This window comes from Pseudonaja textilis, chromosome 4, assembly GCF_049901715.1.
Source record: "Pseudonaja textilis isolate UNSWEBS1 chromosome 4, rPseTex1.2, whole genome shotgun sequence".
NCBI lineage: Eukaryota > Metazoa > Chordata > Lepidosauria > Squamata > Elapidae > Pseudonaja > Pseudonaja textilis.
The window spans coordinates 89,421,170-89,434,376 of NC_141993.1; the positions used below are offsets into that span (position 1 = coordinate 89,421,170).

At 42.6% G+C, this 13,207-nt stretch overlaps 1 protein-coding gene across 3 annotated transcripts in view; it reads right to left on the reverse strand.

The window, feature by feature from the left end:
- DIS3L2 (DIS3 like 3'-5' exoribonuclease 2) overlaps positions 1-13,207 on the reverse strand; it is a 202,045-nt gene that overhangs the window by 58,543 nt on the left and 130,295 nt on the right. For all 3 annotated transcript variants that reach the window (XM_087933659.1, XM_087933657.1, XM_087933658.1), the window contains exons 13-14: positions 4,838-4,945; positions 1,228-1,461 (exon numbers count right to left, since the gene is read on the reverse strand). In XM_087933659.1, the coding sequence (XP_087789785.1) occupies positions 1,228-1,461; positions 4,838-4,945 (342 nt within the window). The remainder of the gene's footprint in view (positions 1-1,227; positions 1,462-4,837; positions 4,946-13,207) is intronic.

The window sequence follows — 13,207 nt, forward strand, 5'->3', positions numbered from 1 at the left end:
TGATTTTCCAGAACCATAAATGTGAATTTTCCTAATGAACCTTAATTAAGCTTTACAAAACCTCAATAAGACCCCAGCTGGAATACTGCAACCAATTTTGGTCACCATATTACCAAAATTTTAAAAAAAAATTGTTGAGACTTTGGAGAAAGTTCAGAGAGGAACAACTAAGATGACCAAAGGCCTGGAGACTAAAACATATGAAGGACGTTTGCAGGATTAGGGTCTGGCTAGTCTAAAGAAAAGAAGAATTAAGGGTGAGATGATAGAAATGTTCCAGTATTTGAGGGGCTGCCCCAAAGAAGAGGAAGGGGTCAAATTATTCTCCAAAGGACCTGAAAGGCAGGACAAGAAGCAATGGGTGGAAACTCATCAAGGAGAGAAGCAACCTGGGATTAAGGAGGAATTTCCTGACAGTGAAGACAATTAAACATTTTGCCTTCAGAGGTTGTGGGTGCTTCCATCACTGGAAGTTTTTAAAAAGAGACTAACAATCATTTGTCTAAAATGGTATGGAGTGTCCTGCTTGAGCAGAGGCTGGACTAGAAGACCTCTGAGGTCCCTGCCAGCTCTGCTCTATTTTATTCTGTTCTATATTCTTTATTCTCTATTTTATTTTCTATTCTATTCTCTATTCTCTTCTATTTTATATTCTCTATTTTCTATTCTATTCTCTATTTTCTATTCTATTCTCTATTTTCTATTCTATTCTATATTCTATTCTATTCTCTATTCCATATTCTATATTCTATTCTCTATTCCATATTCTATTCTCTATTCTATTCTCTATTTTCTATTCTATTCTCTATTCCATATTCTATTCTCTACTCTATTCTCTATTTTCTATTCTATTCTCTATTTTCTATTCTATATTCTATTCTATTCTCTATTCCATATTCTATTCTCTATTTTCTATTCTATTCTCTATTCCATATTCTATTTATTCTATTCTCTGTTCTATTATATTTTATATTCTATATTTCATATTATCTTCTTGTCTCCTCTCCTCTCCTCTCCTCTTCTCCAATATAATAGGCTATTCTATGCTATGCTATGCTATGCTATGCTATGCTATGCTATGCTAGAGTAGAGTAGAGTAGAGTAGAGTAATAATATAATATAATTAATATAATATAATATAATATAATATAATATAATATAATATAATATAATATAATATAATATTTCTATAATCCTTGTGGTCCGACTAAGGCAGGTTGAGCTAACCTGGTCCAAGCGGAGAGCCCCGTCCACGAAGCGCTGTTGACGCAGTTGCTTGGCGATCTGGTGGAGGTTCTGGATGGCTCGGTGGACCTCAGCCAGGGTGTGGCAGGAGGAGATGGGGGGCAGCTCCCCTGCCCCGAAGACCCTTTCTGGATTCTCAATCATGCTCTGAGCGTGGTCGTAGCTCAGCTTCGCACAGGATTGGATCACGGTCCGCCCAAACCATTCGTCCAGGATCTGGAACGGCAAGATGAGGAAAAATGTCAAGGAGAAACGGGCCGCCGTTGTCAAGTCAACCCCTTGCAATTGTTAAATTAGGACAGGCAGTCCTCGTTTAGAGACTGTTCAAAGTTACAACGGCACTGCTAGAAGTGACTTATGACTTTTTTCACACTTATGACCGTTGCAGTGTCCCCATAGCCTCGCAATCAAGAATTGATTGAGACACAACTAGTTCATATTTATGACGGGCGGCGCATCCCTGGGTCAGGTTTGCGACCTTCTCACAAGCAAAGTTGATGGGGGAAGTCGGGTTCGCTTAGGAACTGGGTTAGTAACTTAACCCCTGCAGTGATTCGCTTAACAACGGTGGAGAGGAAGGGCGTAAAGTGGGACAAAAGCTCGTTCACAAACGTTTCGCTTAGCAACAGAACTTTGGGGCTGAACCATGGTCGCAAATCGAGGACTAGCTCTACCTTATATTATTATAATAAGGAAACATCTGCAAGAAAACCAGCATGCTCAGAGAACATCAAGCACGCAAGGAAAGCAGCAAAAGTCTTTCTTTCTCTCTCCCAAACTCTGCCAGAAATGAGTCGTTGGGACCCTGCAAGGCCTCCTGCTCCAAGAGGCTGCGCTGGCGAAGACTCGTTTCTGGCGGAGTTTGGGAGGGGGGGGAAGACTTTTGCTGCTTCTGCTGCTTTCCTTGCACGAAGCCAAAAGTCTCTCTTTCTCTCTCCCCCTGAGAACGGAGCTGGAGACGGTATCCTGCAATCCCTGATAAAGAACGATCGATCAGTAGGAAAACAGTGTGGGGGATTTTACTGCAGACTTTTGGGGGGATTTTCCCAGGGTCTCTGGTCCATGGGATTTAAAATTATGAGTTTGGTGGTCCTTGAGGTCCAAAAGGTTGGGGACCCCTGGATTAGACCTCCAAGGTGTGTTGTGTTGTGTTGTGTTGTATTGTATTCTGTATTCTACTCTAAATCCTATTCTATTCTATTCTATTCTAATCCTATATTCTATTCCCATTCCCAATTCTATTCTAGTCTCTCTTTTATTCTCCTATTTTATTCTATTCTCTATTCTATTCTAATTCTATATTCTATATTCTATATCCTATATCCTATATCCTATATTATATTCCCATTCCCATTCCCTATTCTATTCTATTCCTTTCTATTCTATACTATTCTATTCTAATCTAGCATACCCTATTCCCATTCCCTATTCTATTCTATTTCTCTATTCTCCTATTCTATTCTATATTCTATTCTGTTATAATCCTACATTCTCTTCCCATTCCCAATTCTATTCTATTCTATTCTCTCTTTTATTCCCCTATTTTATTCTATTCTCTATTCTATTCTATTCCATTCCATTCCATTCCATTCCATTCTTCATCCAATATCTCTTCTCTTCTCTTCTCTTCTCTTCTCTTCTCTTCTCTTCTCTTCTCTTCTCTTCTCTTCTCTTCTCTTCTATTCTATTCTATTCTATTCTACCCTATTCCCATTCCCTATTCTATTCTATTTCTCTATTCTCCTATTCTATTCTATATTCTATACTATTCTAATCCTATATTCTCTTCCCATTCCCATTCCACTCTACCCTGAGCTAACTAATAGTCTCCTACTTCGCTACCTTATATTGGCTGGGGAAGCTCTAAATGTCTGCCGCTGCAGAAACAGGTCACCACGGAAGGCGTGTGTCCTTGGGGCATGATGGCGCATGAAACGCCCGCCCCACCAACTCCTTCCTCTCTTCTTGGCCTGTCTCATTCCTGTCTGTCAGCAAGACAAGCGCTAATCCAAGGTGCCCATCGCGCTCGGCCAGATCACTACAACCCAGCAAATTCAACCTCTCGGGCCGCTAGAAGCGTTAAGGCTGCTGCTACGGACATAATCAAACGAATTCTACCAGGTTTTCTTTCTTTTTTTTTTAGGAATGTGTTGAAGTCCTGACCATCGTGTGGATTTTTCAGGGACAGCTGTTTTCCAGCACCGAGGGCAACCTTTCAGGGAAGCGGCATAAAAAGCATTGGGCAATGCAGCTCCACCTCAACTTGACCTCGGTGGAGGTCTGGGTTCAAATCAGGTAACCTCGATGGAGCAGCCAGAAATGGAGAGGGATGGAAAACACTCCCCCCCCAAGGTTATGGACTAGACTAGAGGGATATGATTCAGAGACATCGGAAAGCTTCTTCTTCTGCTGCTGATTAGGAAAGCTAGGAAATTGGAGGTTTGTCGCTGAGAAGGGACAACGAGGAGAAGTGGCCTCTTGAAGTCCTGGCCTTCAGCTTGATGGGATAACCTCGGGGTGTGGATTGGAAGTATCTCACCCAGAAACCAGTTGGCTTGGAACAGATGGTTCTGTGCAGGTCGACTGGACTTCCCAAACAGGGAGGAATCCGGAGCCAAAAATGTCTCTTCAGACATAGCTACTTATTTCTCCGGAAACTTATTCCTCTAGAAAGAGTGCAGAGAAGAGCAACCAGGAGGATTAAGGGACCGGAGGCTAAAACATATGAAGGACGGTTGCAGGAACTGGGCCTGGCTGGTCTAATGAAAATTTGAGGTAACGTGATAGCAGCCTTCCAATAGGTGAGGGGCTACCCCAGAGAGGAGGGGTATCAAGTTATTCTCCAAAACACCAGAAGGCAGGACAAGAAGCAATGGGTGGAATCTAATCAGATAACAGATAATCAGAGTTGGAAGGGACCGTGAAGGTCCTCTAGTCCAACCCCCTTCCCAAGCAGGAGACCCTGCCCTACACCATTTCTGACAGATGGCAGTCCAGTCTCTTCTTGAAAGTCTCAAATTATGGCACTCCCACAACTACTGAAGGAAACTTCTGTTCCGTGGATTGATTGTTCTCCCTGTCAGAAAGTTTCTCCTTATTTCCAGGTTGAATCTCTCCTTGGTCAGTTTCCATCCATTGTTCTTTGTCTGGCCTTCGGGTGCTTTGGAGAATAGCTTGACCCCCTCCTCCTCTCTGGGGCATCCCCTCAAATATTGGAAGATGCTCTCCTGTCTCCCCTGGTCCTTCTCTTCCCTAGACTAGTCAGGTCCAGTTCCTGCAACCGTCCATCATATGTTTTAGTCTCCAGTCCCCTAATCCTCCTGGTTGCTCTTCTCTGCACTTTTTCTAGAGTCTCAACATCTTTTTTAATTAGTGTGGGGATCAAAACTGGATGCCGTACTCTAGGTGTGGCCTTACTAAGGCTTTATAGAGCGGTATTAGTACCTCCCTTGATCTTGACTGTATCCCTCTGTAAAGCATGAGGAGACTGTAGCTGTAAGGCCTGAGAATTATGGAGTACGCTTGTAGCTCAAGCGCTTGGCACAGGACACACACACAAAAAAAGACGTGTTACCAAGAAATTCAGGCTCACCTTTCCTTGTGGAGACAACTTCCAAATGACGGAGAAGGTCAGCCTGTCTGTCATGGGATTGAGGCTGCAGAGTTCCTCACACAGCAGTTGGGGGAGCATTGGAATCACCTGGGAAGAGAAGAAAGCACAGGGACACCTGAACATGAGGTCCTGGGTCTAAGACCAGGAATCATCTCCCAGGACCAAAACCAAAACTAGTTCAAAGGAGAGGAAGTCATCTTCCGCCATGGTTGAGTCTGCTCGGCTTTTCTGCAGGAGTGACAAAAACTGGAGGCGGTGCTAAAAGAGGAATCAGTCTAGAATCTCTACGTAGTCACAAGCAAACCAAGCCCAGCTCCCCACATGAATTCTGTTGACCCTCATCTAACTCAAGCAGGGGGCTAATCCTCAGTTGAGAATAGTCCTGTGCGTACGCCCGAGTAGCAATAAATCAGTTTTATTGGACCTTCACATGCTGACCTGATTTGTTGTGCCTAACGGCACTGCTCTGGCAGGAAGCAGACTAACAGAGTTGGAAGGGGCCTTGGAGGTCTTCTAGTCCAACCCTCTGCTCAGGCAGGAAACTATACCGTTTCAGACAAATGGCTGTCCGATCTCTTCTCGCTAGCCTGAGTGTTGGAGCATTTACAACTTTGGTGGCCACTGCTCAATTGTTCTCACTGTCAGGAAATTTCTCCTTAATTCCAAGTTGCTCCTCTCCTGGATCAGTTTCCCTCCTTTGCTTCTTGTCCTGTTTTCAGGTGCTTTGGAAAATAGGTTGACCCCTTCCTTTCTGGAGCAGCCCCTTAGATAGATCAGGGGTCTTCAAACTTGGTTGCTTGCATCCTTACGATTTATATTGACTGTTTCCTAGAATGATTTGATGGCTTATTGTACCCTTGGACTATTATTAAGTGTTGCACCTGATGATTCTTGACCCTGGACGAATGTATCTTTTATTTACACATCTTTTATTTACATTTGCACCAAGACAAATTCCTTGTGTATCCAATCACACTTGGCCAATAATAAAAGAATTCTATTTAAGACTTGTGGACTTCAACTCCCAGAATTCTTCCTCCTGTCGTGTTAGCTGAGGAATTCTGGGAGTTGAAGTCCACGAGTCTTAAGCTTGCCATGTTTGAAGACCCTTGCCTTAGTTATTGGAAGACTGATATCATGCCATCCCTACTGTCAGGCTTCCAAGTGATGAAAATCCATTTAAAAAGAAAAAAAGCAAAGTCCATCTTCCAAAACAATTCTTTTCATTAAACCAGATATGCGCAATTCCTGCAGCCGTTCTTCATTTGTTTCCTCCTCCAGCCCCCAATCCTCTTTTGTTGCTCTTCTCTGCACTCTTTCTAGAGCAGTGGTGGCTAACCTTTTGGGGCTTCTGTGCCCAAAATTGTGCGCATGCTTGTGTGCTAGCTTTCAAGTACCAGAAGGCAATGTGTACCCCCACCAGCCATCCCCTTACCTGCACTGAGACTCCCAGCTGATTTTGGGCCCGTTTGAGGCCTTTTTCAGCCTCCCAGAGGCTTGAGGGAAGCTTCTGCAGGTTTTGCAGGCCGAAAAATGGGCCTGTTTCATCACTTCCGGTATTTCCGGAAATACCGGAAGTGGCGAAATGGGCCTATTTTTCGGCTTGCAAAGACTTTCCTCAAGCCTCTGGGAGTCCGAAAATCAGCTGTGAGGGGTGCGCATGCACAATGGGGTAAGTTTGCCTGCGGCTCGCGTGCCATAGGTTCGCCATCACGGTTCTAGAGTCTCAGCATCTTTTCTGTATCGTGGCAACCAAAACTGGGTACAACATTCCCAATGTGGTCTATCGGGAAAGATCTTGAAAAGGCCAAGATCTTCTCCAAAACCAAAGTGAGGTCAAGGAGAGATCTTGAAAAAGCTCTCCAGGGCGAGTCAAGAGGGAAATCCTCTTATAATCTGTAATTATTGTATCGTGGCGAGGAAATGAGGAAAACCGCTGGCAGAATCCATATACCAGATGTGAAAATACAGGTAGGCCTCGACTTACGACCACAATTGAGCCCGGAATTTTTGTTGCTAATGCAGACAGGGGTGAAGTGAGTTTGCCCCCATTTTTATGACCTTCCTTGCCATCGTTGTTAAGTGGATCATTGCAGATGTAAAGTTAGTAGCCCGGTTGTTAAGTGAATCCGGCTTCCCCATTGACTTTGCTTTGTCAGAAGGTCGCAAAAGGGGATCACGTGACCCCAGGGACGCTGCGACCGTCGTAAGTAAGAGTCAATTACCAAGTGTCTGAACTTCAATCACGTGACTATGGAGGAAAATGCTGTAAGGGTCATAAATGTGAAAAATTATCATAAGTCACTTTTTTTTCAGGGACGTTATAACTTCCAACGGTCGCTAAATGAACTACTGTAGCAAAACAACAGCACTTAAGACTTATCTTCTGTAAGTCAAGGACTACCTGAATAAGGTTTCCTGTTTGAACAGGGAATTGGACTAGAAGACCTCCAAGGTCCCATCCAACTCTGCTATTCTGTTATCATGAGAATACAGAGTGAACAGAATAGAATAGAATACAAAAGAATAGAAGAGTAGAATAGAATTAGAGAATATAATAAAATTAGATAATAGAATAGAATTAGAGAATAGAATAGAGAATAAGAAAATAGAATAGAATTAGAGAATAGAATAGAATTAGAGAATAAAATAGAATAGAATTAGAGAAGAGAGAAGAGAAGAGAAGAGAATAGAATTAGAGAATAGAATAGAGTAGAATAGAATTAGAGAATAGAATAGAGAATAAGAAAATAGAATAGAATAGAGAATAGAATAAGAAAATAGAATAGAATAGAATTAGAGAATAGAATAGAGAATAAGAAAATAGAATAGAATTAGAGAATAGAATAGAGAATAGAATAAGAAAATAGAATAGAATAGAATTAGAGAATAGAATAGAGAATAAGAAAATAGAATAGAATTAGAGAATAGAATAGAGAATAGAATAAGAAAATAGAATAGAATAGAGAATAAGAAAATAGAATAGAATTAGAGAATAGAATAGAGAATAGAATAAGAAAATAGAATAGAATAGAATTAGAGAATAGAATAGAATTAGAGAATAAAATAGAATAGAATTAGAGAAGAGAGAAGAGAAGAGAAGAGAATAGAATTAGAGAATAGAATAGAGTAGAATAGAATTAGAGAATAGAATAGAGAATAAGAAAATAGAATAGAATAGAGAATAGAATAAGAAAATAGAATAGAATAGAATTAGAGAATAGAATAGAGAATAAGAAAATAGAATAGAATTAGAGAATAGAATAGAGAATAGAATAAGAAAATAGAATAGAATAGAATTAGAGAATAGAATAGAGAATAAGAAAATAGAATAGAATTAGAGAATAGAATAGAGAATAGAATAAGAAAATAGAATAGAATAGAATTAGAGAATAGAATAGAGAATAAGAAAATAGAATAGAATTAGAGAATAGAATAGAGAATAGAATAAGAAAATAGAATAGAATAGAATTAGAGAATAGAATAGAATTAGAGAATAAAATAGAATAGAATTAGAGAAGAGAGAAGAGAAGAGAAGAGAATAGAATTAGAGAATAGAATAGAGTAGAATAGAATTAGAGAATAGAATAGAGAATAAGAAAATAGAATAGAATAGAGAATAGAATAAGAAAATAGAATAGAATAGAATTAGAGAATAGAATAGAGAATAAGAAAATAGAATAGAATTAGAGAATAGAATAGAGAATAGAATAAGAAAATAGAATAGAATAGAATTAGAGAATAGAATAGAATTAGAGAATAAAATAGAATAGAATTAGAGAAGAGAGAAGAGAAGAGAAGAGAATAGAATTAGAGAATAGAATAGAGTAGAATAGAATTAGAGAATAGAATAGAGAATAAGAAAATAGAATAGAATAGAGAATAGAATAAGAAAATAGAATAGAATAGAATTAGAGAATAGAATAGAGAATAAGAAAATAGAATAGAATTAGAGAATAGAATAGAGAATAGAATAAGAAAATAGAATAGAATAGAATTAGAGAATAGAATAGAGAATAAGAAAATAGAATAGAATTAGAGAATAGAATAGAGAATAGAATAAGAAAATAGAATAGAATAGAATTAGAGAATAGAATAGAGAATAAGAAAATAGAATAGAATTAGAGAATAGAATAGAGAATAGAATAAGAAAATAGAATAAAATAGAATTAGAGAATAAAATAGAATTAGAGAATAAAATAGAATAGAATTAGAGAATAGAATTAGAGAATAGAATTAGAGAATAAAATAGAATAGAATTAGAGAAGAGAGAATAGAATAGAGTAGAACAGAATAGAAGGTGGAAGGGACCTTGGAGGTCTTCTAGTCCAACCCCCTGCCTAGGCAGGAATCCCTACCACCGCTTCAGACAAATGGCTGTCCAATCTCTTCTTTAAAACCTCCAGTGTTGGAGCATTCACAGCTTCTGGAGGCAAGTGGTTCCACTGGTTAATTGTTCTCACTATTAAGTAAATTTCTCCTTAGTTCTGAGTTGCTTCTCTCCTTGATGAGTTTCCCACCCATCGCTTCTTGTCCCTGTAGCTCAGGTGCTTTGGAGAACACTTCAAGCCTCTGAATCGTTATTTCTGGATGGCAAATTGCCTCATTTAAAAAAAAAAGACACAGGAAGGGGAGGTTTGGTTAAACAGGGAAACGAATAATTAACAGCACCCTTATTGCCTTGCCGGCAGGTCGGCATGCTCCCGTGTTAGCTGTCGTCCTCTGTTTATGCCACCTTAAAGCAAAGTTGGCTTGCAAAAAGCCTCAAGCAAATTTGAAGAGAGAGAGAAAGAAAATGAAGGAGGAGGAGGAGGAGGAGGAGGAGGAGGAGGAGGAGGAGGAGGAGGGAGGAGGAGGAGGAGAAGAAGAATTAATTAGAAGGAGAAGGAGAAGGAGAATTAGGAATTAATTAGAAGAAGGAGAAGGAGAAGGAGAAGGAGAAGGAGAAGGAGAAGAAGAAGAAGAAGAAGAAGAAGAAGAAGAAGAAGAAGAAGAAGAAGAAGAAGAAGAAGAAGAAGAAGAAGAATAATTAATTAGAAGAAGGAGAAGGAGAAGGAGAATTAGAATTAATTAGAAGAAGAAGAAGAAGAAGGAGGAGAAGAAGAAGAAGAAGAAGAAGAAGAAGAAGAAGAAGAAGAAGAAGAAGAAGAAGAAGAAGAAGAAGAAGAAGAAGAAGAAGAAGAAGAAGAAGAAGAAGAAGAAGAAGAAGAAGAATCCATCGTCCCCTTGGGTTAAGTTTTGGAAAGGGCCCCCGGGTTCATCTTCACCCCAAGAAGCCTTCATGGGAAAGCTCTTAAAAAATATTTAATCACGTTTGCGGCTTGGCACCCGATTCCGCCCCCAGCTCCATAAATCCACTCTAATTGCCTGGCAGCGGTTGGGAGAAGGAGGGGGAGAGAGAGAGAAAGAGGGAGGGGAACCTGGCGTGGAGTCTGGATGGGAAACGGAGCCGCTTTCCATATGAATCAGCAGGGCTGGTTGAACTGGAAGGCCGAATGCGATAAGCTGGTTCCTCTCGATACAGAAGCCGCCAGCTGTGTTGTTCCAATAACGCCCAACAATGGGAGCCCGGTCATGAATTTACAGGTTTCCTACGTGAGGTTGGCCATGCTTTTGGCCCGACAATGAGAGTCTCTCTCTCTCCCTTGGGAGGAGGGGGCCGTGCCCTGGCTGAGAGGGAGGGGGTGGGGAAGAGTTAAAAGTCCTAGGAGTTCAGTAGCGGATAATCCCAGGAGGTCACACACAGAGGCAGCAGCACGCTGGCTTGGCCGGCATGCTGGGGGATTCTGGGAGTTGAAGTCCGCACATCTTCACGCCACTAAGATGGACACTCACTGGGTTCAAGGGGGGGTGGGGTCAAATATCAAAGGACTGGCCCATGGTGACTTTGCTGGGCAAAATCGGGGTGCCAGGAGGGGGAAGGCACACGGGGGGGGGCTCTGGCCCATTTTGGGCCTCCATGGCCTCTGACATGCCCCCCCCCGTTTTAGCCAGCAAAAATGTTGCAGGAGCCCATCCAGCCATGCTTAAGCAGATAACACATCATCAGAGTTGGACGGGACCTTGAAGGTCATCTAGTCCACCACCACCCCACCCAAGAGGGAGACCCTACACCATTTCTGACAGATGGCAGTCCAGTCTCTTCTTGAAAGTCTCAAATGATGGCACTCCCACAACTACTGAAGGAAACTTCTGTTCCATGGGTTGATTGTTCTCACTATCAGAAAGTTTCTCCTTATTTCCAGGTTGAATTTCTCCTTGTTCAGTTTCCATCCATTATTCTTTGTCTGGCCTTCAGGTGCTTTAGAAAATAGCTTGACCCCCTTCCTCCACTCTGGGGCAGCCCCTCAAATATTGGAAGATGCTCCCCTGGTCCTTCTCTTCCCTAGACTAGCCAGACCCAGTTCCTGCAACCGTTCTTCATATGTTTTAGCCTCCAGTCCCCTCATCATCATGGTTGCTCTTCTCTGCACTCTTTCTAGAGTCTCAACATTTTTTTATAGTGTGGTGACCAAAACTGGATGCGGTACTCTAGGTGTGATCTTACTACAGGGGCAGGGGGGGACCATGTGTGCCCGCCCCCGTGCCCCATTTTGGCTGGCAGGGTATTGCAGGATGTGTCCGTCCCGTCTACCCCGACTTTCCCTCCCTCCCTGGCTGGCCCTCAGAGGAGAACTACAATGCCGGTCTGGCCCTCAAAGAAATCCAGTTTGACACCCCTGCCAGCGGTGGGGTTTTATCGGTTCGCTGAACCGGCTATTAAAAATGATAATTAGCTACTGGGGTGAACCGGTGAGCAGCCCAACCCTGGATGCCAGGCAGGAGAAGACCTCACCATAAGTGGTTTCATGGAAAAACACCCCCAAAAAAATCCCGACACCCCTCAACTAGCAGCCTGCCCAGTCCTGCTTAGTTTGGGCTCATTCAGAAGCCCAAGGAAAGTCTGACGGCTCTTAGGGATTTCAGAATGATCTTAGAATCAGAAATAGAGCTGGAAGGGACCTTGGAGGTCTTCTAGTCCGACCCCCTGCTCAAGCAGGAGGCCCTATTACCATTTCACACAAATGGCTTCCAATCTCTTTCTTAAAAACTTCCGGCAATGGAGCAACCACAACTTCTAGTGGCAAGCAGTTCCACTGGTTAATTGTCCTCCCTGTTAGGAAGTTTCTCCTTAGTTCTAGGTTGCTTCTCTCCTCGATAAGTTTCTATCCATTGTTCCTTGTCCTGCCTTCAGGGGCTTTGGAGAATTAGCTTGAGTCCCTTTTCTTTGGGGCAGCCCCTCAAATATTGGAAGACTCCCGTGGTGGCAAACGGATGGCACGCATGCCAGAGGTGGCACACGAAGCCTTCTCTGTGGGCCCTCACACCATCACCAGTTGTTCTTCTGGTTTCTGGCATGCCGGCCAGCTGGTCTTTGCGGGCACCGGAGTGCCGGAAAATGGCCCCCAAACCAGGCCGTTTGGGAGCCTTTTTCGGGCCGTTTTTCAGACCATTTGGGGGCCTTTTTCAGGCCGCTTTTGGGGCCTTTTTCAGGTTGTTTTTCAGGCAGTTTTTGGGGCCTTTTCCGGGGCATTTTTGGGCCCTTTTCAGGCCATTTTACAGGTCTTTGGGGGGCCTTTTTCAGGCCATTTTTGGGGCCTTTTTCAGGTTGGTTTTCAGGCATTTGGGGGCCTTTTCCGGGGCATTTTTGGGGCCTTTTCCGGGGCATTTTTGGGCCCTTTTCAAGCCATTTTACAGGTCTTTGGGGGGCCTTTTTCAGGCCGCTTTTGGGGCCTTTTTCAGGCCGCTTTAGAGGCCTTTTAGGGCCTTTTTCAGGCCGTTTTCAGGCTGTTTTTCAGGCCATTTTGGGGGCCTTTTTCAGGCCATTTTTGGGCCCTTTTCAGGCTGCTTTAGAGGCCGTTTAGGGCCTTTTTCAGGCCGTTTTCAGAACTTCTGGGCCTTTTTGAGGTTGTTTTTCAGGCCATTTTTCGGGCCATTTGGGGGGCTTTTTCAGGCTGTTTGCCAGGCCATTTCTGGGCCAAAAACAACCCCAAAGACACCCCGAAAAATGACCACAAAACAGCCCCAAACGGCCTGAAAAACGGCCTGAAAATGGCCCAAAACTGATTTGAAAACTCCCCCAAAATGCCCAAAAAACCAGGCATGTGCACAACACTCCAGCAAACCGCACACATGTATTCCAATTTGGGAGCTCAATGCTGAAAAGGTTCGCCATCGCTGCCCTAGTCCTTCTTTACTCTAGACTGACCAGACCCAAAACCTGCAACCGTCCTTCATATATTTTAGTCTCCGGGCCTTTAATCGTCTTAGTTGCTCCTCTTTGCACTTTTTCCAAAGCCTCGACATCTT